Source organism: Denticeps clupeoides, chromosome 13 (genome assembly GCF_900700375.1).
Source record: "Denticeps clupeoides chromosome 13, fDenClu1.1, whole genome shotgun sequence".
NCBI lineage: Eukaryota > Metazoa > Chordata > Actinopteri > Clupeiformes > Denticipitidae > Denticeps > Denticeps clupeoides.
In genome coordinates this window covers 3745002-3772870 of record NC_041719.1, presented here as the reverse complement: position 1 = coordinate 3772870, position 27869 = coordinate 3745002, and the positions used below count along the sequence as shown (strand labels likewise).

The 27869-nt window shown below is 41.4% G+C and overlaps 2 protein-coding genes across 4 annotated transcripts; one reads left to right on the top strand and one right to left on the bottom strand.

Moving 5' to 3' along the window:
• Positions 1–1124: 1124 nt before the first annotated feature.
• On the bottom strand, positions 1125–20677 carry map4k1 (mitogen-activated protein kinase kinase kinase kinase 1). 2 transcript variants are annotated; one of them, XM_029000409.1, is made up of 32 exons: positions 20459–20677; positions 14605–14662; positions 13105–13195; positions 12727–12791; positions 12422–12477; positions 11545–11592; positions 11414–11456; positions 11256–11328; positions 10403–10534; positions 10228–10290; positions 9704–9785; positions 9411–9527; positions 8697–8778; positions 8554–8612; positions 8227–8288; positions 8105–8149; positions 7963–7983; positions 7798–7843; positions 7031–7187; positions 6818–6915; positions 5248–5301; positions 5061–5139; positions 4874–4965; positions 4729–4789; positions 4542–4644; positions 4351–4409; positions 4162–4265; positions 3643–3820; positions 2934–3002; positions 2584–2676; positions 2366–2492; positions 1125–2290 (listed from the first exon to the last, which is right to left on the bottom strand). In XM_029000409.1, exons 1-32 carry the CDS (start codon positions 20564–20566, stop codon positions 2194–2196), a joined length of 2622 nt encoding a protein of 873 aa, XP_028856242.1. In that variant the 5' UTR covers positions 20567–20677; the 3' UTR covers positions 1125–2193. The 2 variants fall into 2 exon arrangements, with proteins under 2 accessions (XP_028856242.1, XP_028856243.1); XM_029000410.1 differs by having other exon boundaries at positions 4874–4950; positions 20459–20676.
• Positions 20678–24414: 3737 nt separating this feature from the next.
• On the top strand, positions 24415–26954 carry eif3k (eukaryotic translation initiation factor 3, subunit K). 2 transcript variants are annotated; one of them, XM_029001033.1, is made up of 8 exons: positions 24415–24576; positions 24721–24819; positions 24908–25028; positions 25214–25291; positions 25466–25532; positions 25654–25731; positions 26309–26434; positions 26829–26954. In XM_029001033.1, exons 1-8 carry the CDS (start codon positions 24515–24517, stop codon positions 26858–26860), a joined length of 663 nt encoding a protein of 220 aa, XP_028856866.1. In that variant the 5' UTR covers positions 24415–24514; the 3' UTR covers positions 26861–26954. The 2 variants fall into 2 exon arrangements, with proteins under 2 accessions (XP_028856866.1, XP_028856867.1); XM_029001034.1 differs by having other exon boundaries at positions 24416–24576; positions 25217–25291.
• The last annotated feature ends 915 nt before the right edge of the window (positions 26955–27869 follow it).

Below are 27869 nucleotides of genomic sequence, written 5' to 3'. Positions count from 1 at the left end.
AGTAACATGACAAAAAAAGAAACATTTAAAAGCTTAATTTCTCCATTATATCTTGAAACACATCCTGATATATGTGATTATTTAAAACAAAATAAATACATCTTCATTTGACATTTCATTGAACACTGTGGTGAAAATGACTTTGTGTGGTGCTTCTCTTAAAATCTAACTAATTAGCTATAAATACACATATGCATTACATATGGTTTCTTTTTTTGTTTTATTATTGTTATGTATTTATTACTATTTTCTCTTTATTGTGTGACACAAAATACACAATTGTCGCTATAAAACGCAGTTCTGAACACCTGGTGAATTCCCAATTTTAGAAGCTAAGCAGGGTGGGGCCTGGTTAGTATTTGAATGGGAAACCCCCCGGGAATACCAGGTGCTGTAAGCAAACTCATAATCGAAGAGTGGGTTCAATTCTGAACCATCAAGGTGTCCCCAAACACTGCACCTTTCATGGCTGCCCCCTGAGGGTGAGGGCGATGGCTTCAGATTGTTGATATAAAAGTGGTTATAACAGTGGCGGCTCAGGGCAGTGGTGGCCTAGTGAATAAGGAAACGGACTCATAATTGAAGGATTGGGAATTCAATTCTGAACCATCAAGGTATCATCCCCAAACACTGCTCCCCGGGCTCCTTTCATGGCTGCCCCCTGTTCACTGAGGGTGATGGCTTCAGATTGATATAACACTAACATTGGCAGCATTTGGCTGTAAATGTTTTTTTAGGTGATCATGGTAACATGTATATAAACATCTCCAAAGTCTCCAAAACTATTATTCCAGATTACATTAAAAGGAAGTGGTGGCTAAGAAACAGATAATTATTAAAAAGGTAAAATACATTTACATCAGTATACAAAGCTGTTGTTAAACTATCATTGTATGCAGTAGGTTTCTAGTTTCAGTAGGTTTTTGAGAAAAATCAATGCAGCCAGAAAAGAGGCTCGTGACAATGTGTGCTACTATTGTATTGCCTTTGGGCAGCTAAAAACATACTTAATCTTCAAAATGTGTTTGCTTTTTTTTACCATATCTTAAGAATTTTCACTTTTGACAGTAATTTTGAGGAGCAGGCTCTCAGAGTGCATATTCTATATAGAAAACGGACATTGGTTAAAAAGAAAAAAAAAACATTATTTATTGCCAACAGCACCCAAGCTGTAGAATTCCACAATTGGATCCGGATTGTCATTATCCATCGAGCATTGTCATCACACTAATATCACAACAACATTGAAGAGTTTATAGCTGCATGTGGACAAATCCTAGCAAATGACTAATACAAGTGGTAATTAACTCTACCACCACGAGAATCCAAAGTGAAATTACAAATTGAAGTGCAGAAGCAAGTCCTGACCCAGGAAATGCTGCTCCGATCAACAAAACCAATTCTTCTCAACCAGAAATTGTCTCTAGTGCAGATCTATCTAAAACAGCACATGCAAACAGGAAGACAGGCAGGAAACATGAGCTGGATCATAAATGCACACACTACAAGCTCCAGCCTCACAGCCACCCTTAAATTCACTGAGCATTGTTTTCCAAAAAATCTCTGATTATAGTTTTACAGTCAGAAGGTCGACTGCTATGAAGTTTTTTTGTTCATTCATTCTTCATTTCTGTTTGTTGGATACGGAGAAGACAACAGATGCTCCTGGAGAGTGAGTGTTTGGCTGTGATAGGTTCAGAGAATAAGCATAAAGAAGACAAACATTGCATGGACCAGTTAGACTGAGTCGGACGTGTAGATTCCTCCGTCCTGATTACATATTTTCAGCGACGTCTCTCTGTAGTGTTTCCAGTCGCTGCTGAAGACAGACACACACTCGTCTCTTGTTGGTTCAGCTTGTTTAACTTGACAGCATATTACAACCAGTCAGGATTTTCTCGATGGCCCTTTTAACCACAATTAAATAAAAATGTAATAGATTGAAATTCAGCAGCACGTTAGGTGTACAGCATCAATGCAAAAGGCTATACACATCTGGTGTGAAGAGAAAAAATACAGAGAGAATAAATCTGCACAGCTTTTGTAGGATCGGTATTAGACACCTGTAAGAACAAGACGTGGAACAGTGCATGTAGCAGGTCGGGTTTCATGCTCTTTGGGTGCAAACAGTTCAGCAAAAGGCTCGTCCTCCAGAAGGTGACTGGTTGTCCCCTGTCCTGGATGAGACAGTAGTCATGGGACAGGAGTGATGCTTTCAGCGATCTCCAGAATGTACAGGTTAGAGAGTCCAAAGTTATTCTCAATGTGACGTGTCTCCATGACAACCATCCTGAAAAAATTAAACGAGTCAGCTGTTTTATTTGTAACGTGCCATATGATGCTTGAATGTGATGCACACACGCACCCGTCTGACCCCACTAGGCGGAAATTTCGTCTCATGTCTGTGTTCTCCTGTAGGATTTCAGAGAAGTTCTCTCCTCTCCTTTGCCAGCCATGCTGCCATATCGCCAGCAGGGTGTCCTCAAAGTACACTGAGCCAGAGTGAGAGCCCACACTCAACCAAATGCATATTTTTAAAAGCCGGTGGGATGAGGCGAATATATCAACAGAAAAGGAACTCACCCACAGAGTCAACACTCCAGCTAAATGTGGTCTCAGCTTGCCTTCGTCTGTGCGTTTTTATTGCCCCTTCAGTGTTCACAATATATACAGATCCTGTGGGAATAGACCACATTACACGGCCACATTACACATGTACTCTTCTGTGGACCACAGACCTCTACTTGCTTGAATTCTGAAAGTCTAACCCACCACTATAATCTACCACCAATGCAGCATGCGGCATATAAACCTTTGTACCTGTTTCGTCAGGACATTTTGACTCTGTGACTTTTGCATAAAAATGAGACGGCTACAGCTACCCCAGCAGAAGTGTCACTGTCACTTGCAGAATTAGGGAAATGTGAACTCACTCTCAATAAGAACCAGTAACGTGTTGCTATCCAGTTGGGTCACCTGTACAGGATCACTACTGCAGCTCTCTAGGATAATCAGAAACAAACACACGTACAAAGGAATTAGACAGTAACTCGTGTGAGGTCATGCTGACCACTCAAATTGTGTTCCAAAGTCTTGGAGCAGCGATTGAAAAAGCTCTATCACCCCTAAGTTTCCTCCTTGTCTTAGGGACGCCTAACAATGAATGTTCTGCTGACCTGAGAGAACATAGAGAAGCGTATAATTGAAGCAGATCGCACAGATACAGTGGGGCAGGGCCATGAAGACATTTAAAAGCAAACAAAATCATTTTAAAATTGATCCGATAATGAACCTGCAGACAATGTAATGATGCTAGAACTGAAGTAATCTGCTCATGTGTTTTTGTACCAGCAGCATTTTGGACCAACTCTCAAGTCACTCATGTGACCTCTGGTTAAGCCCAACATAGAGTGTGTTACAGTAGTCCAGACTATTCATAATAAAAGCATGGATTAAAATCTCAAAGTGACACAGAGAGAGAAGCGTGTTTGACTCTCGACAGTTCTCTCAATTGCAAAAAGCTGGCTTTGACAACTGAGCTGATCTCCGCATCGAATGTCAATTAGCTGTCCAGTCTAACACACAAATTCGCTGCATCTGTTAAGTGTGGACTTTTGGAATGTATGGGGTAGATGCCATTACCTAATCCTGTGCCCATGAACCAGGAAGTATTGGAGTTAAGGTTTATGGTGTTGAGTTCAACAGGCCGGTCTGGACTGGTTCCCCTGTTCGCCCCAAAGCACACAAGTGGATATTCCTGATCAAGTGCAACCACCATCTCAAATATCCGCATGGGAGAGGGCAGTGGAAAGTCAAAGTGCTGTTGAACACATGACATCTGAATTAGGCTTGAAACAAAACTAAGCAGGTAACACAAGGGAAAACTCATCTGGTACTTAAAGCCCATTATGCACATGAAATACAAAAATTGTGGGATGGCACCCTTTTATTATATTTACCATCAGTGCATGAACTATTTAAACCATCAGTTAACAAAATATTGTCTGTAATGACTGTGTTAAGGAGAAAGAATGGTGTCATCATATTAGTGGTCCACTGACTGACATGGACGAGGGCTACTCAAGAAGGTAGTTCAAGGAGGTAGGAAACATAAGTGAAAACAGAATCATGAATATCAAGAGCAGCAACACCTCCACTGACCTTAATGAGCATGAACTTGTGCATTGGCTCATACCACTGCAGCAGCACCACACTGGCCTCGAGAGCAGCACACAGGAACAAACAGTCCTGCAGGCTGTTTCGAGCTGTTAAAGTGGTGACAGGGGGACCGTTAGGAGCATCAAGGGGGCAATTTTGAGAAGTGGGCAAAAAAAAGAGATGTCTTCTCACCTACTGAGCAGGCCCGACACCCTTTGGTGTCTGGTATCTTATTGGTTATAGAATATTTCCTGCAGAAGGAACACACTTGGCAGTTACCATCTACCACAAAGTTTCAACTGTGTGGGATGAGGAGGAGAATCCATCTGATATCTGTGTGTGAAAGCGAGTGGGTGGGTGTAAGGCATTATAATATGGTTAACCTTGGTAGTAGACGGTGTGTAGGAAGGCCAACCATGCGATGCTCTTTTCTGGCCTGATCATACAGCTCCTTCAGCAAGTGGGAGTACAGCTGAGATGATTTTCCTGCAGCAAACACACACACACACAACACGAATCCCTTAGTGAGTTATTTGTGAGTGGATATGTGGAAAATCAGCTGATGCTTACCCGATATGGACATAAGAATGTTATTAATAGTGTAGACCCACGTGCATTTCCCTGCATAGAGCTGTGATGGACAATGAAGCAAATGTGAAGAAATTATTTACATTTACAATACATCCATGCATGAATAAACTTCAAATGACATCACCAGCTCCATTGTGGCTTCAGCTGCATTGAGATTCAGTGTGAAAATCCCATCATCTGCACCCACGATAAGATGCAGGTCTGTAGAAAATCGGACTAAAGTGTTCATAGCAAGTCTGAGAATATGTTATAATATTTTCAAAAAGGGTCTTTTTGCACTTCAAATTAAAGATGAGCTATTCATTGCTCACCTTTTGAGGTCGGGTGTTCCCATGACGTTGAGCAGTTTATTTTTAATGGGCAGCCATTAAACACCTTTTTAAATACAATCTACACAGAATACAAATGAGAAGATTGTCAGCAGCCATTGATCAGTCCAGGACAGCATGTACCTTTACAGACATTTCATTTTTTGCCATTAAACAGAATAGAACTTACAGGAGGCTTCTGCATCACATGACTGGCATTTTCTTGAGTCTCCTGAAAGAGAAGCTGTTTCTAACAGTCAGTGTTATTCTGAACAGCAAAAACCCATTTCATCCCAACTAATCAACAACCAATAGTTTTTAAATCAATTTGCATAGTTGGATAGTTGGCTTGGTAATGAATGAAGTGAATTTAAAAATGGTGACAATTAGTCTGAACATTAGACTAGGATAAACTAGTCCCTAAATAGTTGCGTTTGTTGGTGATTGGTTCTGCTTGAGTACCATGGGATCTGTTTAGTTTGATTAACGTGATTAATTGGATAAAGAGAATTTTTAATGGAATGATAACAAGTGTTTCCTGAATATGTCTCAGAATATGTGTCCCATTTAAGTGCAAAGTCACACAATGTATTACCTGGCTATGAGGCTGCAGATTGCAAACAACTGCATAACCTTCATAAGCATGTATCACAACCTATGGTGGCCAGTAGCCACTTTGGGTCAATGCTGGATTCAGACCCCCACTAAACCATGAAAACCATGGCAATTTGCATATACTCAGGAGGTCCTCTTTGCCATGAAAATGAACTTAATCCCCAAAAAACACATTTCCACTGCATTTCAGTCCTGATACAAATGGACCTGCTAAGATCATTTCAGTGATCCTCTCGTTAACACAAGTGAGAGTGTTGAAGAGCACAAGGCCGGAGATCATTCTGTCATGCTTATTGAGTTAGAATAGCAGACTGGATGCTTTAAAAGGAAGGTGATTCTGCACAACACTTCTTCAAAAAGAATGGTACCAAAACATCCTCCGACAGTAACTTCTCCCAGCCATTCAAGAACAGTTTGGTGAAGAACAATGCCTTTTCCAGCATGATGGAGCACCGTGCCATAAGGCCAAAGTGAGAACTAAGTGGCTCTGGGAACCGGAAACTCCTCGGACCTTAATCTAACTAAGAACTTGTGGTCAATTGTCAAGAGGCGGGTGGACAAATAAATTCTGACAAACTCCAAGCGCTGAATATAAAGGAATGGGTTGCAATCATTCAGGATTTGGCCCAGAAGTTGGTTGACAGCACGCCAGGGTGAATGGCAGAGGTCTTGAAAAAAGGGCCAACACTGCAAATACCGACTCTGCATAAATCTGATGTAGTTGTCAATAAAAGTCTTTGAAACCTATAAAATGCTTGTAATTATACTTCAACACACCACAAGAACTCTAAACAAGGTCTAAAAACATTGAAGCAGCAAATTTTGTGCAAACAAGCATTCTCAAAATGTTTGGCCACAATATATAAAAGCATTTCCTTAAAAAGGATATGGTTCCTATGTAAATGCTCAATTTCTGATTATAATTAAGTTCCCTTAATTATAATGTACCTTAACAACTGCAGAGAGAGATTTTATTCACCTTGGGCCTGTCCAGCTGTCAGTTAACCACACGTTTTATAAATTTTATACTCAGGGAAATATGTGTCAGGCCTGTACTGCCCTACTGTGGTTTTAAACAGGAAGTGAGTGATGCTTTAATGATAGACTATCACCTCAGAAGGCACTGAATAGACTGGCTTTCATACCTGCACTGGCTGTCTCTTCCTCCTGTCCTTCTTTGGTGGTAACTCTGGTGGCTGGGGCTCAACAGGGTATGTTCTGGAAGCTGCAGAACCTGTGGGATCTGTAAGGAAGTCATCCATTGCAGTACAGTGAGGAAATATCCTTTACTTTTACTTCTACTGCCCCACAGAAAATCTTTACAAAAACACCTTTATCTGCTTCCCATCAGCACTCACCTGAGTTTCGTTCTGCAGTTCGAGGGTGAGGGATGGGATGCCGGTGTGTGCCACTGGCAGAGCGGGCCAGAGGGGTGGGTGTGTGAAGAGAATAAGATGTTCGACCCCGGTCAAGCTCCCCTGAGCCACTGCCCTCGGAACTTGTGCGAACCTTTGGCTAGAAAAGGATAGAAAATGCACAAAATTCGTATTCATTCATTTACATTTACAGCATTTGGCAGAGGGTCTTATCCAGAGGGACTTACATGAGAGCTTTAAAAATACTATTATTGAAAATCCCTCCTTGGGTTCACTAGACCCCTATCTGTAAATACCATTATCTTAACTTGAAACTGTGTGGCAGTGGGGCTCTGCCTCAGATTCACCAAGGCTGGTGTCTCATAACTGCATCATCATTTACAACCTAACATTGTACCCCTCTCCTCACCCACAGAGACCCCAGACAAGCATCGGCCTTGATGAGCAGGAACCCTGGGGAAGCCACTGTCTGGAAGCCACCGCCCTCACTGTTTTTGTGCCCTCTCCGGGCATGTAAAAAACGTATATATGAATTATAATTGAAAAAAGCAATAGAATGCTTTAATATATTTAAATATATTCTATTGCTTTTTTCAATTATAGTTAAGTGTGTTTGTTATAGACATATAATCTGTCGTTATAAATCTCATATAATCTAATCACAGACTTTACAGTTATTTCGGTTGCGATTCAAGAGAAAAACAGGAACTCTTATAATACACAAGAGATCATCATCATATTTTCCTTACTTTGGGAGGAAGTGGAGGTGGTGTATCAGGGTATTGGACCGTATCACTGTCCAAAGTAAGAAGTGAGAAATAAAGGAACAGACCAGTGTGAGTTGCAGTTATTTTGTTGCTAAAAGTTAATGTTAATTAGTTCCTAGCCCCCTACAGAAAAAGGCACAAACATACCAGCTGCTGTAGTTTAGAGGTCTGTCAAATATAAAGACAAAGAAGTGTGATCATTATAATGTAACAGGATTTTATCAATCAAAACGTCATTCCTATGGAAATATTAACATGAAGGAATGCAAGGTGTTTTTCGATTCCTTACATGTCTACGTCGTCATAGTCATCATCAGAGACCACACTTTCACTTCTAAAAGGAGAAAGAGGAAATGATAATGGTATGGACCATGGGTGATCGTTACTGATGACTAGTCATCATGTGCTTACCTCACAGACCACTTATCGGCTGCTTCAGGAGAGCCCATCCACTGCCAACCCTCAGATTGCAACTAAAAAAAAACAATAAAAAACACACTTTGTTCTAGTACTTATATTTATATATTTAAAAAGAATGAGCAATGAGAGAGAGAAGAGCTAAAATACACCCACAAAATATTTATATATTTAAAAAGCATGAGCAATGAGAGAGAGAGAAGAGCTAAAACACACCAACAAAATTAAAAACCATTGAGTCAACCAAAATAATACTGAACAATAGTAATAGTAAAAGCACATAACCTGATTCCCTCTAACCCAAAAAGAGATATATTTTACCGTCGCCTCTGGTGAGTTTGTCTTTATTCGAACTGGTCGCTGTGTATAAATCTGCTGTACTGAAAAGAGATGTTGACAATTACACAACATTATCTTACTGATGCAAGCATGGCTCATAACTGCTCATAAAGGATAAATCTTACGACTGATGTCCGAGTTGCTTCTCTCTGCCTGATTGTGTCGGTTGATGGAGTGAATTCTTCGCAGGGAGCTCGGCACGTTAATCTGGAACATTGCATAGTTGCACAGAGTTACTTCAACTCAACGTTGTCCAACAATTTATAGTCTGTGACTTCCCTATAGAGGAGTTCTGCTGAAAAAGAGGTCTTTTAGTACTTGTGGTGGTGAGAGACAACATTGCTAACTACATTTCTACATAGATAATCAACTACATGTGTGCAATTAATTCAGTCACCATTAATTCCTCAAAGAGTAGCCTGAGAGTAAAACCCGCGGAAAGCATCAAGACCAGACAACATAGCGGGTCGGGTGTTACGGGAGTGTGCTGACCAGCTTGCAGACATCTTCACAGTTATCTTCAACATTTTGCTGAGTTTAGCCGTGTTACCTGCCTGTCTCAAAACCACCAAGATCATCCCAAGAAATCAACTGTATCCTGCCTCAATGATTACCGGCCCATAGCCTGGTAGCCCATTGTCTTTCTAACCTCCACTTACGGTTCAGTGGAAGACTTTGGTCATTGAATTATCAGGTATAGTGCAGTTAAAATTGTATATAATGATATAATTATAAGATTTTATAATTATAAAATTATATTTAAGTTATAAAATGCAGACACCACATGTGTGTTCATACATTCATGTCCCACATTTCAAACTGTAAAAAGTGTTCAGCACCTCCATATCATCTTCTTCGCCCACCAAACTCTCCTTCAGCTTCTCCGGGTGTTTCAGCTTTTCCAGCAGGTCCAAGGTGAGATCCTGTCTCAGACATGTCTGAGTGACAAATGGGTTCTGTTGACAGAAGGAGGTTAAAAACCAGTACACACTTGATATTCTTTTTTTGTGCTAGTCAGTTTTGATAGATTTCAGCTTTACAACATATTATTTTAAACTAATTGCTCTACATTCAAAATTCACATGATAAGGTCTCAAATGCTATCAAATCGAAGGATGTCAGGAACACTTACTGTTAACATCTTTGCAGCACTGGGTCTCTTCTTTGCACTTCTGATGAGCATGGACTTCACAAAATTGTGAAACACTGTGGACCTGTAGAGGAATGTAGAAAAAATAGTGTGATTACATATGCAAAGTGATGTAAAATGGGGCAGTGGTGGCCTAGTGGGACTCATAAAAACACATTCGTAACTGGAAGTTTGCGAGTTTGAATCCTGAACCACCTAGTCAAGTCAACTTTGTTTCTAGAACACTTTAACAGCAGTTCCACTGTGCTAAAGTGCTGTTCAGACATAAAAGGACATACAAATATTCACAAGAAGTACGGAGTAATATACATGGAGAGCAAAAGCTAAAAAAAAAAGCTTTGGATCAATGGGACCACTGAGGTTCACTTGATCAAGGTACCATCCCCACACACTGCTCCCCAGGTGCCAATGGGTTAAATTCAGAGGACATTCATTTTCCATTCAGAAGGAATTGGGCAATCTATTTGTAGAAATTAAGAAATTGCAGAGAAAATTAAAATCCTTACCATTTGGCTTTATCCTTCAGCTTTGGAGGCTGATAACCACTCTTGGTCATAAGGAAGAGCAGCCTGGATAAAAAAAAAAGAATGAATATTAACCAACCTGATAATAAACACTAATCCATGATATTAAATGATATTGCACACTGTGAACTGTGCAGTAGAAACAGACAGTGCTTACCGAAGAGGATGGAGGTCAAACAGTGGTGGTTGTAGCTCTGCCAGTTCAATGGCAGTGATGCCAACGGACCATATATCACACAGCTCATTGTAGCCTCCTTTGATTTCCACAGCTGCCACCTCTGGGGCCATCCTGTTGCATAGATAATGGACCATGACATTTCAAAGTATGAAACAAACTTATGTATAGCACTTAAGGATTAGTTAACCAATTATAATACATTTCCATTCAATCAAAATGAAAAAAAAAAAAAAAAAAAAAACTCTCTCCCGGCTCTTCCCCCACTCCCCTTTCCCCTCTTCCGCTCCACAAACTCTCTGAACTCTAACACAAACACACACACAAACTGACCGTGCACCAGTCACTCTGTGCAGCATTGGTCTGCCAACTACCTCACTTTGTCACTTTTACACTTACAAGCTCTGTTGCACTACATGGTTTGCACTCTCCACCATGTGCCCTTATTTGTATATTGTGTTTTTAAAAAATGAATTTATACCTTTGTATTTAATGTTACTGTCTGTATTTAATGTTACTCTTAAGCACCATGGGTCTGAGAGTAACGAAATTTCAATTCTCTGCATGTCCTGTACATATGGCAGAATTGACAATAAAACTGACTTTGACTTTGACTTTGACATTTCCATTCAGTCGGGGCTGTGGTGGCCTAGCAACTAATAAGAAGTCCCGTAATCCAAAGGTTGCAGGCTGAAATCCCATGAGATGCCACTGATGCCATTTGATCAAGTAAAGAGTTTGCATTGTTGGATGAAAACCAATGGTTCTCTTTTTCTGGATATACTGTTCCATTGTCTGTGTTGTGTAAGTGTTGGTGAGGGGGTTTGGATCTCACCAGTATGGCGTTCCAATGAAAGACATTCGTCGGGCAAATGTTGCCGTGATCTGTGCTGCGATTCCAAAATCCGCTGCACAACCAGAAGAAACTGATCAACATTGCTCTCAGGGACAACAACCTCATATTTGAATCATTTTTAATTTTCAGATATGTACCTAATTTGACCTCTCCATGATCATTTAGAAGAATGTTTGCACCCTGAAAGGACAAATGCATTTCATTGTCAGAAAGTTTGCATATGATACGTCTCTGTAAATTTTTCATGGGTCGGGTTTCCATTGTTAACCTTGATGTCTCGATGGATCTTTTTATGCCCATGCAGGTAGTCCAGACCCTGTGAAGACGATTGGACATTCAGTTGGAATGTTCACCAAATATCATTCATTCTATATAATGAAGAATACATTATGTATATATTCTTGAATTATCAATATCAGGAATAAGGAGGGGAGGCTGCTGACATTGGCTGGTTTAAGCAACGACCAGGACATGATCCAAAGGATATCTAGATTGCCCACAATGCCACGTTATAGAAACCAAATTTTATTCTGCCTTTAGATCAATAGGTGCTACCAGCATTTGCAACCTGTTGGCAGAGTAATTTCAAGATACTTTGGGGGCTCAAGGCCCTAAATGGAACCAAGTCACCACATGATGTGAGGCATTTATGTAATGTACCAGTCATGGTACAAAATATCTATATTATGAATAAAATATTTATACCTTTACATGTATGCCATTTGTCCAGAGCATCTTACAATCAGTAGTGACAGGGACAGTCCCACTGGAGCAACTCAGGGTTAAGTGGTCATAGTTCATGGCTAATATGTCATGGTTCAAAACACTATTTTAATTAATTATAATTATTTAGCAAATCAACATTTCAGTGTATCAGCATGTATCTTTTGTTCTTTTTGCAGTGCCATTCAAACAAATGATAAATTGCTTAAAGCACAGAATTGGATTTTTTTTCACTGCTTGCAGTCATTTAATTAGTAGCATCAGCAAAAGCATATACCCCACCACGTGTGTCTTTTTCCAAATAATTAATATTTGTAAGTTCAAAATCAAGTATTCTCAGCAACCCCTTTCCAGCTTGGGAACCCTGGGTATTTGCCTGATGCATATCTGGATGCAGTGGCCCTGCCTGTAGGTGAGCTCACCTGTAGCATTTCACGGCACACATAGGCAATCTGGTTCTCTGACAGTGGCCCTGTTACTATGAAGACAAAGGGCAAAACATAAGGATTCAAAGGAATGAAAAAGCTGGTTTAATAATAAGAATGTAAACCAGCAGTTAGTTCATGTATAAACTAAACATTAATTTAATGTAAATAATGCAATAACAGATTTTTTTTTCAGTTTGGTTTCATGCTCAGGCGTCTGTACCTCTTTCTACCATTTCTCTTGCAAATGGACATGAGAGGTCGGAATCTAACTTTTCCCATGACAATCATTGTACACTCACCATGGTAGATGTCCTGCAGTGATCCTCCTCCACAGTACTCCATGCAGATCCAAAGTTTATTGGCTCTGCACACAGAACATGATTCAAAGATTCAGCCGCTATGGCAAGTTTATTCAACATAAAATGACTTCTTTAGAAGTTAGTTAGTATTTAAATGTGTACACCATTACTTTACCTGAGGAAACAAAACATGCAAGTATACAAAAGTGAAGTGATTGTCATTGTGAAACACTGCAGCACAGCACACGGTGCATAGAACTCTGCATTGAACTCATCACCTTAGGCTGCAGTGGGCAGGATTCGAACCAGCAACCTTTTGATTATGGGTCCATTTCCTTATCTGCTAGGCATGCAGCTATGTAAACATGGGAGTCTTACCTCATATAACTGCCATAGTATGCCACAATGTTTTGATGTTTGCATGTTTTAACCATCACTATCTCCTGCTGGATCACCGAGAAGTCATCCTCTGAAAAGTTACAGAATGCCAAGCTTGGTAAACTGCAGAAGCTAAAGTGTAGGTGAGCAATTAATAATATCAGATTGTACACATGGTGTTCAATATGCCCAGGGTGGCAGTAGGCTAGTGGGTAACACACTCGCCTATGAACCAGAAGACCCAGGTTCAAATCCCACTTACTACCATTGTGTCCCTGAGCAAGACACTTAACCCTAAGTTGCTCCAGGAAGACTGTCCCTGTAACTACTGATTGTAAGTTGCTCTGGATAAGGGCGTCTGATAAATGCTGTAAATGTAAATGTAAATGTTCTATCTAATGTTTTTTCTGAGCCTAGTCCGTTTCTCACAGTGCATTTTGTACTTAGGAGATGTGTGATTATGGAACTATTGAAACAACCAATCTGGTTCCCTCAGACGATGTCATAGTGAACCTCCTGATCTCTTCCATTAATTCCTTCAGCAATATGCCCACAATATACTCATATTAAAGTCAGTTTCGCCAATTAATCATCAAATCTTACGTCAGTCTAATCCAATAAATGAACATCAACAATTTTCATATTTCTACACAGTGGCAGATGTGTACCGTCAGGCCCATAGATATTGGGACAGCATCATAATTCTAATCATTTTGGCTCTGTTGCTGAGCTCACTGGTGCATTCTTTCTAAGAATGTTCCAGACAGCTGATTTGGCCACACCTAATGTTTTTACTATCTCTCTGATGGGTTTGTTTTAATTTTTCAGCCTAATGATGGCTTGCTTTCCTGTTGGTGACAGCTCTTCTGATCTCATATTGAAACAGTAACATATTCCAAATGCAAAATGCATGCTTGAAATGACCTCCTTTTATCAGCTCCTTGTAAATGGGATAATGCAGAAATAACACTCACTTTGCCATTGAACAGCTGAACAGCCAATTGTCCCATTACATTTTGTCCCTTAAAAATGGACAGGCACATATCCAAACTGTTGTAATTCCTACACCATTCATCTGATTTGGATGTAAGTACATTCAAGAAGCAGGAGCGATCCACTCTGTGTTGTTGACAGGTTTGGTTTTTTGAGGGAGGAAATCATCAGCCACAACCTGACTGACGACCTTATCTTTCACAGACCTGCGCGATTGCAACAGACTGTTTATTTTCACCAGAAGCTGAGATACCCTCCCAGCCTTTCTTGAAGGGCTGATTAAATTAAGCTTCTTTTAAACTCAATATCATGCCAGCAGCTCTGAGCTATGTCCAAGAACGATGTAATTAATTGTGAAGACTATGTTCATCACGTTCTGGACCATGGAAAGACTCCCCATTCAGTTTTGTTCCAAGTTACACCCTCTGATGGCCCTCTGAACAGTGGCCTTGTTTTAGCATTTGTCAGTCAGGCTGTGGGCTATTTGAACTGGCGATGATCTCTTACCGGGCTCCATTTTGATGACCTTGATGGCCGCCAGCTCCCCAGTTTGTTTGTTCCGAGCCTGTAATGAAAGACCCCATGAAGTTAACGCTTCTTTTCAACTGAACGCACTGATCAAAAAAAAAAAGTGAAGTGATTGTCACATGTGATACACAGCAGCACAGCACACGGTGCACACAGTGAAATGTGTCCTCTGCATTTATCCAATCACCCTGAGTGAGCAGTGGGCAGCCATGACAGGTGCCCGGGGAGCAGTGTGTGGGGACGGTGCTTTGCTCAGTAGCACCTCAGTGGCACCTTGGCGGATCGGGATTCGAACCAGCAACCTTCTGATTACGGGGCCACTTCTTTAAGTTCACCACTGCCCCCCCCACACGCTGATCACACACTGCCTGTCATGTAAATTATTCATGGAAGCAAAGCAAGACTTGTGTGACCTTTAAAATCCTGCTTCTGTTTTTGATCAATGCATGATGCTGGAGGAAGCATCTCCAGGGTTCTTCCAATCCTAAAGAAACCCACTGCTGATCCTACAGACATCAACAACTACAGACCAGTTTCCCTCCTCTCATTTCTTTCTAAAATACTTGAGCACTGTGTCTACAATCAGCTATCACTTCATCTATCACAGAAGAACCTCCTGGATCCTAACCAGTCTGGCTACAGAACAGCTCATTCTACAAAGACGGCCCTTCTAGCTGTTACCGAGCAGCTACATGTGGCCAGATTGGCAAAACTGTCATCGGTTCTTATTCTCCTCGACCTCTCTGCAGCATTTGACACAGTCAACCACAAGACTCTCTTGTCAAGCCTGAAGAGGCTTGAAATTCAGGGCTCAGCATGGCAGTGGTTTGCTTCCTACCTTGACGACCGATCTTACCAAGTGACATGGAAAGGCTCCACCTCTACCTCACGTAGACTCTCCACTGGTGTCCCTCAAGGCTCAGTGCTAGGTCCTCTCCTTTTCTCCCTCTACACAAGATTACTTGGTGAGGTCATTTCTTCACATGGATTATCCTACCACTGCTATGCCAACGACACACAACTCATCTTCTCTTTTCCTCCCTCTGATCTACATGCTGCTTCCAAAATCTGCATGTCTGCATGTCTGACCGACATCTCATCTTGGATGGCAGCCCATCACCTCAAACTCAATCCCACCAAAACTGAACTAATATTCATTCCAGCAGATTCTTCACCACATCAGGATCTTGCTATTTACCTGGACAACTGACAGCTCTCTCCTTCTACAACAGCCTGCAACCTTGGAGTAACAATAGACAACCAACTCTCCTTCTTGACTCACATCAGCAATCTTTCCCACTCATGTAGATTCCTCCTATACAATATCAGACGAATCCGCCCTTATCTGTCAACACAGGCCACCCAGATACTGGTTCAGTCCTCAGTAATCTCAAGACTGGATTACTGGAACTCCCTTCTAGCTGGTCTACTTCTAAGTACCACCTCTACAACTCATACAAAAGGCAGCAGCACGACTGATCTTCAACCTTCCCAAATTCTCACACACCACCCCTCTGCTACGTTCCCTCCACTGGCTCCCAGTAGCTGCACGCATCAGGTTCAAAATACTGATGCTGGCCTACAAAGCCAAACATGGAGTAGCACCATCCTACCTCACAGCCCTTATTACACCTCACACTGCACCTCGTATACTCCGAGCCTCCAGTACTGCTCGCCTGGTCCCTCCATCTCTGAAGGTAAAAGGAAGACGCTCATCTAGACTCTTCTCAGTCTTGGCCCCTCGGTGGTGGAATGAACTTCCCCTCGAGGTCAGAACAGCTCAGTATTTTCGAACGACCTTCCTCTTTAGAGAAAATTTAGATTAACTTGTAACGTTCTTATTGTCTAACTTATGTACAGAATCTACAACAAGAGTGAATAAAAAGATTGTATTCATAGTTGAGGGTCTTAATGAACAAGAACTGATCACTTCATTGATGGTAACATAGAAGCACGTTGTAAGTCGCTCTGGATAAGGCCGTCTACCAAATGCCTTAAATGTAAATAACAGAAGCATATACATGTTCAGACTTACATGAATGTCACCAATTAAGTATTTTCAATTAACATGACTTGATTTTTCCATTGATTACTTGCTGAAGATGGAGATTACAGGGTTTATGTAAATGCTGAATTGACATCAGGGGGGATTAACAAAGAAATGGACAACCAGTTTAAGTTAACTGGTTTACAACTTTCCAGGGTTTGTTCATTAAACCCTGTAATTGGAATACAGAATAAAACTAAACAGGGGCTAACTTAATTAATAATGATAATGTTTAAAAAGTGTCTGATATGAGGTGCCATTCTCCCTTTTTTTCTCTTAATGTCACATGACTGTGCCAACAAACATGCTACTGAACAGGTTATTACAATTTAGGGCTGTTGTAGCTAATGGCTGCTCACTGACAAGCCTTGAATACCCACACCCTGCCTCTGTCCCACCTACCTTTTTTTGCCAATGTTTCGGCTCATGTGGCCTTCGTCAATGCGGGGATGCTCTGTCCGTCACTGTGTGTCTGTCTGAATATAACCCCACAATGCTAACAATGGAACATGTAGAGCTGTATATTGGGTGGGATCTTTGGGTGGGTCAGTACTGTACTGTAGCAGTGGAAGGGTCTCTGAGCTCAGTAAACAGTGCCCACACACAAATCTTAATAGGAAATATGGAGAGAGGTGGCAACTTCTTCTAACAAAGGGTTGTTTCTCATAAAACAATGTATCATTAAAGTAATCAATATCTATTACTTCAAATGAAGACCCTATTTGTTTATTTTGTTTATCAATAGTGTTGCTTTTTCAAATAAAAACAATAGTAGTAATTAAAATTTTTGATTAAATGCTGTTGCCAGACTGGCAAATTGCACCTACAGTTATACACTCAAAACAAAACAGAGTGGGAGTGTATGAGTGGTGGAGAGAGCAGACATTGGGTGTGAGGTTAGGACTTGCTTCAACTGTCCGAGTTCATCTTCCCACTGACGTTCTCAAATGAAGTAATGAGAGCTGCCATTCGTTTCAGCGTTCTGTCATTTCACTGAGCTGAACATAGATTGTAAATGACATTCAAAGCAAGTGACGTGGTGCATTTAAGATCTCGGTTTCACATTTCTGAACCAGAAAAACTGGTGCTCCGGCAAAAATACAAGAACCCTTGTCTAAACCAAGATGTCTTTGCCCAAGTCAAGCCTATTGTGTGTTATTCACACTATTAGTCTATTAGTTCACAATATAAAGTTCACTATATATATATATATATATTGACCTATTTCACAAAAATATAAACGTCACTTTATTAAAAAGCACCTTTGCCAAACCACTTATTTTAATATGCGATACTTCCCTCTTTAGTCAGAGCTGATAAGTTGAAATATTTAACGAATTATATTTAGCCTTTCACGTTGAATTGAAACGGAGTGAGTCACACAGTTGTGACGGGATGTTGCATTGTAGACAGGCTGGAGAACATTGTCCACATTCCTTCAGCGTGTGGAATGACGTGCTGCAGCACAGCTAATCTACATGTAAATAAAAGCACATATCTATAGGGTAACGTGCATCTGGTCAAATAGAGCTTTGAAAACCTGTTGGTAACCCCTCCACCCACTTTCTTTCAAGACCAACAGGGCAGGTTTTAAAGTCCTTCAGTTAAATTCCAAGTGTTACCAGCTGGAACTGAAATGGGCTTCTTATTATCTTTGAGGGTTTGTCAGAAGAACATATAATAAATCTTCAATGCTAAGTCTTTCCATGGTCCTCCCAGATCACATGGAATAATGCAGATCCAACCACTGAAATTCCTTGTGGAATCCCCTAATGTACCTGTAATCAACCTCCATGTAGACAGGTAGGTCTGAAGCTACTGAGCTCCTGATACCACATCTCTCAAACTGAGGTGGGTTTTATGTAATGTATTTATGCCTCTTATTTTAATGAATGTGAATACTCAAGATTAACCATCAACATCAATAAATAATGTAAGCAGTTCAACACAAAGAAGAATGACCGCTCATATAACTTTTGTCCTACTACTGAGGACAAACAATGAAAAAGCTGACAGAAAGTTAACCAATGACTGCATCCTGTTCAACGGTGCTCATTTTCCTAAGAAACGCTATGTGCGGCTCATAATATCTGTTCTCCTTTTTAGGTCAGCACAGATGTTTCTGAAAATCTAAACCTCACCCATTCGTGTACCTCAGAGGGGCAGAAGGGACGATGTCCCGATTATTTGCTTCTTGCCAGACCATCAAACACTTTGTGTTGTACCGTATGCCTGCTTTTATGCAGCTTCTTTTATAGCATCAAGGTCACCTCTAATGTTCAGAATATGACTCAACTAACTCAGTCTTTTATCTTGTCATGTTAGTAGACACATCAGTGATTATTGGAAATAAAAAAGGAAAAAGGAAATAAACAACCCAATTCAGGAACATCATTGCAGCAGAAAAAACATTTACATTTACATTTAAGGCATTTGGCAGACGCCCTTATCCAGAGCGACTTACAATCAGTAGTTACAGGGACAGTCCCCCCTGGAGCAACTTAGGGTTAAGTGTCTTGCTCAGGGACACAATGGTAGTAAGTGGGATTTGAACCTGGGTCTTCTGGTTCATAGGCGAGTGTGATAACCACTGGGCTACTACCACCCTACTACCACCCTACCACAACAACCTTTCCCAAAATCAACCTCCGCCCTTATTCAGAGCGACTTACAATCAGTAATTACAGGGACAGTCCCCCCCGAAGCAATTTACGGTTGAGTGTCTTGCCCAGGGACACGATGGTAGTAAGTGTGATTTGAACCTGGGTCTTCTGGTTCATGGGTGAGTGTGTTACCCACTAGGCAACTACCACTTATGGCCAGTATTTTCTGTAGGCCTTTACAGGAAGTAGTGATTTGCTGGTAAGGGTTGCCCTTCTTGTGTAAGCAGGTGCAACAGCCGCCGTGCACCAACAGGACCTTCCTCCCCTCCCCCAGAACGTGTCTTTGAGGTTTGTGCTGCCTGCACATCTTCTTTTGCCCAATTTATGAACAAAACTCAGCTCAGTTTGCTTAAAGTGGAATATTTGCAGCTCTGCAGATAGTCCATTTTGAGCTAGGACAGGATTTATAAACCATTTCAATTGATTGGACCTGGATTTCACTGCACTTGTCGCTGTGTGCTGATTGGTCAGCCTTAGTTTTGTCGAATAATAATAATATTAAATGCGATATTAAATATTAATTACAAACCGCCTCAAATTGTGTATTTGAGCTCACTGATTACATTTTTTGTTAGCTTGTTGTAGACTGTGGCTTGTAGGTGACATACAAATAATGAGCAAACAGGATGTCACACACTCACTAAAATCAGCAGGAACCCATGAAGAGTGCTGATGTGAAACCTTTTTCTGAGAAGAAACCACAAACTGACCTCTGTAAATTCATTTAAAAGACTAAGCTCTAAATGGGTTGGAAACTGATGTCTACGTGTCCTCTCAGAACTACACTGAGGGTTTTAATCCTTAAAATGTGATGCCGGGAAACGAGGGCTTCTTGAGCCTGTGCGAAACCACAGGGCACATCAGAGAAGAAAAGGTCTGAACGCGGGAGACAGGAAACTTGCACTGCTTCTTGCAGTGTGATCCAAGAGATTTATCAGATTACCCGAATCTGTCACCCTCGCCAAACACTGGAGCAGATTGCTTGATGACATATGAGCACCACTGAAGTACGAAGAAGCCACACGTCTTTATTCTCTGTGCTGATCCACCTTAACACATCCACCTTAAGCACTACACATAATTGTAATAAAAGGCAAAATTGAGGTGTGCTTTGACCTCTGACCTTGTAGACATCGCCATACGTTCCTCCGCCGACACGCAGCTGGATCTCAAAGTCTTCCTGAGGGTCCCGTGTGGAGATGTCCGGCATGATGCAGTTCTGGGAGTCCATCACTGTTGGGACATGGCACTACACACAAAGTCTGCCTTCAGAAGTCCTCTGGTGTGTGTGTGTGTGTGTGTGTGTGTGTGTGTGTGAGACCATAAGCCACACACACCTGCAGGCTTTTGTCAGCACACAGTTCCCTCCCCCTTTGTAATGCACGCTCTGCGGCGCTCATTTACATACACACTTCTTTTATTTCCTGCTGGGTGTGTGTGAGATGTTAGTTACGCTTAAAGGGGAAACTTCTTTTTTTTCTGTGTAAGAGAGAGTACAAAATGTACCTTTATTGAGAGTGTGTTATACCTACCACATTTTATTTAGCTGTCTTTGAAAGAATGAGGACAGTAATGGGCTGTCTTGTGAAAGTGTGTGTGTGTGTGTGTGTGTGTGTGTGTGATGTAAATCTGTGGGTTTCTGCTGATAGCCGGCATGCCTGCAGAAACAAGTGTCTAATTGCAGTGCAGCTGCACTAGTTTGCTTCCTGTTCCGTAGTGATGCTTCTCACTGCGTAAAAACGCCATCGCAGGACAACTGTCACTTTCAAGCCATCCCGCCATGACACAGGGCAACATTTAAAATGTCACTCATCCCAGTGGGGCTGTATTACATGTGGGTGACATGGCAGTGGCTCTGTAGTGCCATCCAGAGGCTCCTTCTGTCTAAACAACCCTAATACTTCCACCAGTACATGAACGAAGCACCGAAGCCGAACCCTTGTATACGTTTCTTATTTAGCCTGATTTATGATCAGATCAGATCAGACCCAACACGCACATCGGAAAAAATGGAAATGAAAAAGTCCCAAGTTACATAAGAACATGCAAGAAACAAATATATTCGCCTTAAAATTCTGTTCACCAAAAAGCTGTGGATCACAAACTAAACTACTATTATTGCATTTTTATAGGAACAGGAATCTAACTACGACCGTAGACGGGCCCTTGACAGATGCTCAGAGCACCGTTGCCAGATTGAGTGGTTTTGGGTTTTGAGTTCTGCTTTGGGAGTAAAAATACTCGTGCGGGCAAACAAAAACCAGTGCCTATTTCAGATTAGTTCAGCTTTTTTTGTTTGACTACATCATTTGAGTTCATTTGAGACAAAAGAATTCATGAATTTCTACTAGAAGAAACATTTCCATCCCATTAGTCCATTGTAATTAAAAGAAAAACAAAACCAGTGAAAAGTTAGGTGATGGGCCAGAAGATAGGTTTTTAACATGTAAAAGTTATATTCAGATGCATGAGCATGCATGTGTAGAGAGACATGACGTCTGAAATGGAAACACTCCCCCCGGCCAAGTGAATTTGGTAACCCTGGCGCACCAGAAATGTTTTTGACCTTTTTTTGTTATGTGGTGGTGGGAGGCTGAGTTCCACCCAGACGGCGTGTTTTTCTGACCACCGCCTTCTTTCTTTGCTCTGAAGCAGTGCGCACGGTCCGAAACGTCATCTCAGTACTTTCCACCACCAACAAACAATTTCCCAGTACATGCTTTTTCACATTCTACAACATGTGAATAATAATGTGTTCACTTTTACGTTGCACATGTTGAGTGGGACTAGAAGAACCTAGAATCGTACAAAGCCGTAACCATTGACATTTGTCTTCCGCCCACAATGTGTCTGACCAGAGAGAGACGACCCACAGGCAGCCACATGCATGTGCCTTTTAGTCTAATCAGGCCGTGTCACCCTGCAACTGAACTTGGACTTGTGTGATGGAAGCGCAATGTGACCAGAGTTTCATTTTAAAATTCATAGAGGGGTGTGAATCAGGTTCACTCACAAGTGACATTTGCAACACACGCAGCACCAGGAAAGCCACCAGTATTGTGAAGGACTCTACGAACCCCTGCAATCCGGAAAAAAGGTACCGAAGCATTCGGGCCCTCACTGCCAGACTCTGCAACAGCTTCTCTCTACAGGCCATCAGAAACCTGGACACTCAGGGACTTTCCACTCTGGACTGACAAACACACACACACACAACCTCTGTTATAATTAACTATATTATCTATTAATGCACCGTTCCATTTTTCACAGCAGTATTTGCACTATTTTTACTTATTATTCATTTCACTAGTTTAATGCTGTCTGTCTCTTTGTTGTCTACATGTCTTTTTGTTAAATGTTACTCTTGCTCTGTCTGTGTCCCCTGTTTGCATCATCCCCTGTTTATATCAGTATCTAACGTTGTATAAATGTTAAATGTAGCACCAGGTTCCGGTTTCGTTTCACTATGTACCGTCTTACATGTATGTAGCTGAAATAACAATAAAGCTCAATTTCAAACTTTCACCAACTTCACAGGACGACCAAATAAATGCATCAACCAAAAACTGTAATAATCTTTTCTGTCTTCTCTTCTTTAACAATTCAGATCTCAGTTTGACAGAAAGAGTCACTTATTATTTACATGCATTTTCTGAATGTATTTATTTTTATAGCGATTAAAGGCATTTACACATGAAGGGTACAATTGCGTGTCCACTATGAATGTTTCCTACACATGCAGATAAAAATAAATGGTTTCCTGTGGGGTGTGGAATCTCCATATGATTAAATACAAGTCTGCATACGTACTGTTGTCGGCAGCGGCCGGAATTCGTTATGGTGTTTTCCCTTGCATGGTGGTGGACTTGGTGGGACGGTGATGTTTTGGCACATATTTTCTCCTATGAGTTGAATGTACTTCTGATTAGAAGTGGACAACCATGCTTGCACTTTTACAAAGTGCTACGGAGTCAGGCTGGTGGTGTAACCAAGAGAAAAGTGACATTTGCTTTTGTTTGTGCCATGAAAGGTGAGCTGTAAAGCATTTCTTTAGGCAAACGTTAGCATAAATTCAAACTTAACAAATGAGTGGCTTTCCCAGCTTCACAGCTTCTGAAATTGACACGAGGGAAAGGTCCCTGCAGGCTGTTAAAGTCAATTGTCCTGTGACGTAAAGAAAGTGAAGACATGGAAAACTATTAGCTATAAAAATGACTAAGGTTTTGGACATAGTCAATATATATTCTGAAATGATCACAACCCGATTAATGCTGTTTTCAAGGCTAATAGATGTACAAAAATGTACCCAGAATAAGCAGTGGTGGCCTAGTGGTTAAGGAAGCGGCCCCGTAATCAGAAGGTTGCCGGTTCAAATCCCGATCTGCCAAGGTACCACTGAGGTGCCACTGAGCAAAGCACCGTCCCCACACACTGCTCCCCGGGCGCCTGTCATGGCTGCCCACTGCTCACCATGGGTGATGGATTAAATGCAGAGGACAAATTTCACTGTGTGCACTGTGTGCTGTGTATCATGTGTGACAATCACTTCCACTTTCATATTGCCAGAAGCTCAGGGATCTGGATGCTGAGGTGCCACTGAGCAAAGCACCGTCCCCACACACTGCTCCCCGGCTGCCCACTGCTCACTCAGGGTGATGGTTAAATACACAATTTCACTGTGTGCACAGTGTGCTGTGCTGCTGTGTATCACATGTGACAATCACTTCACTTTCTTTCAAGAGTAACACAGTAAACACGTAGACAACAAAGGAGACAGACAGCTTTAAAACAAATACATTTACATTTACAGCATTTATCAGACGCCCTTATCCAGAGCGACTTACAAGTACAAAAAAATTCAAACGCTGCTGTAGTACTACAATATCACGTCGTTGCTCCATGAAAACAAGGAAATTCTACAGTGAAGGTAAATCAATATTTTATCAAATCTTCGCGTTTCAAGATCGCTCACAGTTGAAATCTACACTACGTTTGTTGTCACTGTAACTCCACTACGCTAGGTGGCCATATATTAATAGCCTACTCGCCATCTCCGCAGAAGAAGCACATCTTCCGGCACATGCCCCGCCCTCCCCTCACGCTCCGCCATTGAACCGGTCCGCTGTTTTGTGTCGCGGCCGCACGTGTTTTTTTAATTTATTATTACTACCGGGAGAAAATGACCTCGTCGTTCGAACAGATGCGGGCCAACGTGGCGAAGCTGCTGCGCGGCATCGACAGGTAGTCGCTGTGGGGCGTGGCGAGAAGCCAATATCGTTCACCGACCTACCGCGGACAGTCGTGTATCTACGTTTCTGTGTTGGGAAGCAGTGTCGTCTATAAAACATTCTCTCTCTTTTTTTTTTTTGCTGTATGTTCGATCAGGTACAACCCGGAGAACCTGTCCACTCTGGAGCGCTACGTGGAAACCCAGGCTAGAGAAAATGCCTACGACCTGGAGGCCAATCTGGCTGTTCTCAAACTGTGGGTGACGTTCATGTCGCGCATGCGCAGCACAACACGTGTCGCCCTTTTTCTCTGGAATACCTTTGTCCTGTCGTCGTCCCTGCAGGTACCAGTTCAACCCGGCGTATTTCCAGACCAGTGTGACGTCCCAGATCCTGCTGAAAGCCCTGACCAACCTTCCACACACAGACTTCACTCTGTGCAAGTGCATGATCGACCAGACACATGTATCATTTTGGAGCCTTTACGGGCAAATGATGGAATTTTTAAGCTTTTTAGCGTTTTAAATAAACAAATCTGTGTAGAAAGGCCCGTAATGAATATGAAAATGATTTGTTAACTGTTTGTAATTATTATTTGGACAAAGTGCTGCCTCTCCTGCTTTGTTCAGTATTCCTTGACTGCAGTGTCGCAGCAAGAGGAACGGCCGATAAGGCAGATCCTGTATCTGGGGAATCTTCTGGAAACATGTCACTTCCAGTCCTTCTGGGTAAGTGTGTGCTTAAGGGGTGTTTAGGATGACTGGAAAAGTTCATCAGCCTTCTGAGCAGAGGACTGTCCCCATTAGTGTAGGAAAAAATAAATAAAATGCATCTAATCATGACTTTGTTCATGTATTTTATGTGAAGCAGTTGAAGAAATTTTTTTGTCTGTTTTTTTCTAGACCAGTCTGGAGGAGAACAGAGAACTCCTTGATGGCATCGCCGGCTTTGAAGACTCTGTTCGCAAGTGTGAGTATTTTTCCATCTGGTTTTAAGACCACTGAGTGTATTGAGCACAACCTATACTCCTGAGTTAAAATTTCTGTGATGAGCAGAATTTGCATTTATTTGTTTGTCTGTCTGCCATCAGTCATCTGCCATGTTGTAGGAATCACCTACCAGACCATTGAGCACAGTCTACTTGCCGAGATGCTGGGCGACCCTTTAGGTAAATTTTCAAAAGCATGTTATCAAGGTGGAACACACTGCTTAAAAAACACAATGTAACTCACGATTCAACCTAAGTGGTGGCCTAGCGGTTAAGGAAGCGGCCCCGTAATCAGAAGGTTGCCGGTCCGAATCCCAATCTGCCATGGTGCCACTGAGCAAAGCACCATCCCCACACACTGCTCCCCGGGCGCCTGTCATGGCTGCCCACTGCTCACCAAGAAACAGACTCCATGAGGGTGGTAGGAAGGCCCAACGTCCACAAGTGGGGGTTGTGCTTACAATCCAACGCCATGCAGCACGTTTGGCGTTTGCCAGAGATTTTTTATGTGTCTTCCTTTTTTTTTTTTTTTTTTTGAGCAGTGGTAATTGTATAACATCCCTTATCTTGTGGATGTACACATTTAAACATAGCCAGGAATAAAGTGAAATTAAATGGGAAACATTATTTTACCTTAAAAACTGGGAACATGGAAGCACAAGCACCATATTTAATAAACACGTTCTCAAATCAGTTAATACAGTGCCTGTGTCATGTTGTCCAATCACACTTCATCTCCTCATTTCTGCCCCATCAGATACCCAGGTCAAGGTGTGGATGAGTAAATATGGCTGGACAGAGGATGATGACGGTCAGATCTTCATCTTTAGTCAGGAGGAGAGTGTCAAGCCCAAGAACATTGTGGAGAAAATCGATTTTGAGAGTCAGTTTCAGTTATATTTCACCTTACAAACACATTAGGTAACACACTAAGCCTGAAGCATAACATTTGAGCAAAACTATTCTCCCTTCAATGTGGGGTGCCATAAAAGATGCATACGCCTCTTTCTACGCATACATTGCAATCTATAGAACTTTAGATTTGACTAAAACATGTGCGTATTTATGCAAACTGACCCAGCAAAAATTCCTTGCACTAGTGAGTAATACGGCACATATTACTCACATATTTGTAATGGTGAATATATAAAGCATATATTGCGTGCAGTGGTGCGTGCAAATCTGACACATTCTACGCATTCTAGTTTCATAAATAAGAACCCAGGTCATAGACTGAGGTCTGATGTACATCTTTGTTTATCTTTCCATCTCTACAGGTGTATCAAGCATCATGGCCACCTCGCAGTGAACCAACCCACACCGCCCACAAAACCTTTCACCACACACCACCTTTTTCTACCCCAAATCAACTTCCAATAAAATATATATATATACATATACTACCTTGGTTGTTGGCGTGTCAGTCTTATTGTAGCCTGGTAAAAAAAAAATCATAATTCATTATTGTTGACAACTTGTTTCAACTATGCCCCCCCCAGAGGGCTATTGAAACAAGAAATGGCATGTTCTGTTGTGGCATGGCATGTTCTAAGGCCTAACTTGTCTTTTTCTGACAAGTTGGGCCTTATCAGGGCTCTTTTTTTTGTAAACTCAAAATCTATAGAAACCGAATGAGAATTGCTGGTGTCTTTGGATAAAAGCGTCTGCTAAATAAAGTTCTGTTCATCTGTCATGACTGAAATAAACCAAAGCATCTCCATCAACACTGCTGAGAAGATGTGGGAAGATTATAAAAGGGGTTTTGTCAACATTCCCCGGAGAGTCTAACATTGTGCAATTGCAGATTTGCTTGATCCGCCTTTTGTTTGCTTTGTTCACTGACAGAGTTGGTTTTGGGAAGGTAGAGCCTGGGCGTGACCGTGAACCTACTGCTGCGTTGTTGGCTGCTTCCGTAAAAAAATGTTTTTATGTTTATTAACATGTATAGATAGATAGATAGCACAATGCATTAGAGGTTGTGCTCACTGCCTGTACTTTTGCAGACATGTAATTTTACATGCTAATGCGGTCACTGGAATGGGTCCACTGGTATTCTACGAGATAAACGTCTCGGCAAAACTGGCGGTTCATGGGAAGAGAAGCTGTTTCAGTAAACATGATTTTACCTTTCTGTGTTTAAAACACACAATACAATACTGACTAAACTAATGATCATCTACAAAGTCTACAAATGCAATCATTTTGTATGGCTACATTTTTTTTAATTGTTATTTTATTTTTTTTGTTTCTTGGAAATAAGGAAATCTTGCAATAAACCAATAATCAATTAGATAAATTAATACTTGATCAATGCTTGA

What these genes read in the sequence shown, in the direction of transcription:
- map4k1 (XM_029000409.1), bottom strand. Translation starts at nt 20,566, where the DNA reads ATGGACTCCCAGAACTGCATCATGCCGGACATCTCCACACGGGACCCT. An exon ending in CGTATGGCGATGTCTACAAG is followed by an intron (nt 14,663 to 20,458) that starts GTCAGAGGTCAA and finishes CTTTCATTACAG; the next exon opens with GCTCGGAACAAACAAACTGG. An exon ending in TTTGACCTCCATCCTCTTCG is followed by an intron (nt 10,291 to 10,402) that starts GTAAGCACTGTC and finishes TTTTTTATCCAG; the next exon opens with GCTGCTCTTCCTTATGACCA.
- eif3k (XM_029001033.1), top strand. Translation starts at nt 24,515, where the DNA reads ATGACCTCGTCGTTCGAACAGATGCGGGCCAACGTGGCGAAGCTGCTG. An exon ending in GCATGATCGACCAGACACAT is followed by an intron (nt 25,029 to 25,213) that starts GTATCATTTTGG and finishes ACTGCAGTGTCG; the next exon opens with CAGCAAGAGGAACGGCCGAT. An exon ending in GTCACTTCCAGTCCTTCTGG is followed by an intron (nt 25,292 to 25,465) that starts GTAAGTGTGTGC and finishes GTTTTTTTCTAG; the next exon opens with ACCAGTCTGGAGGAGAACAG.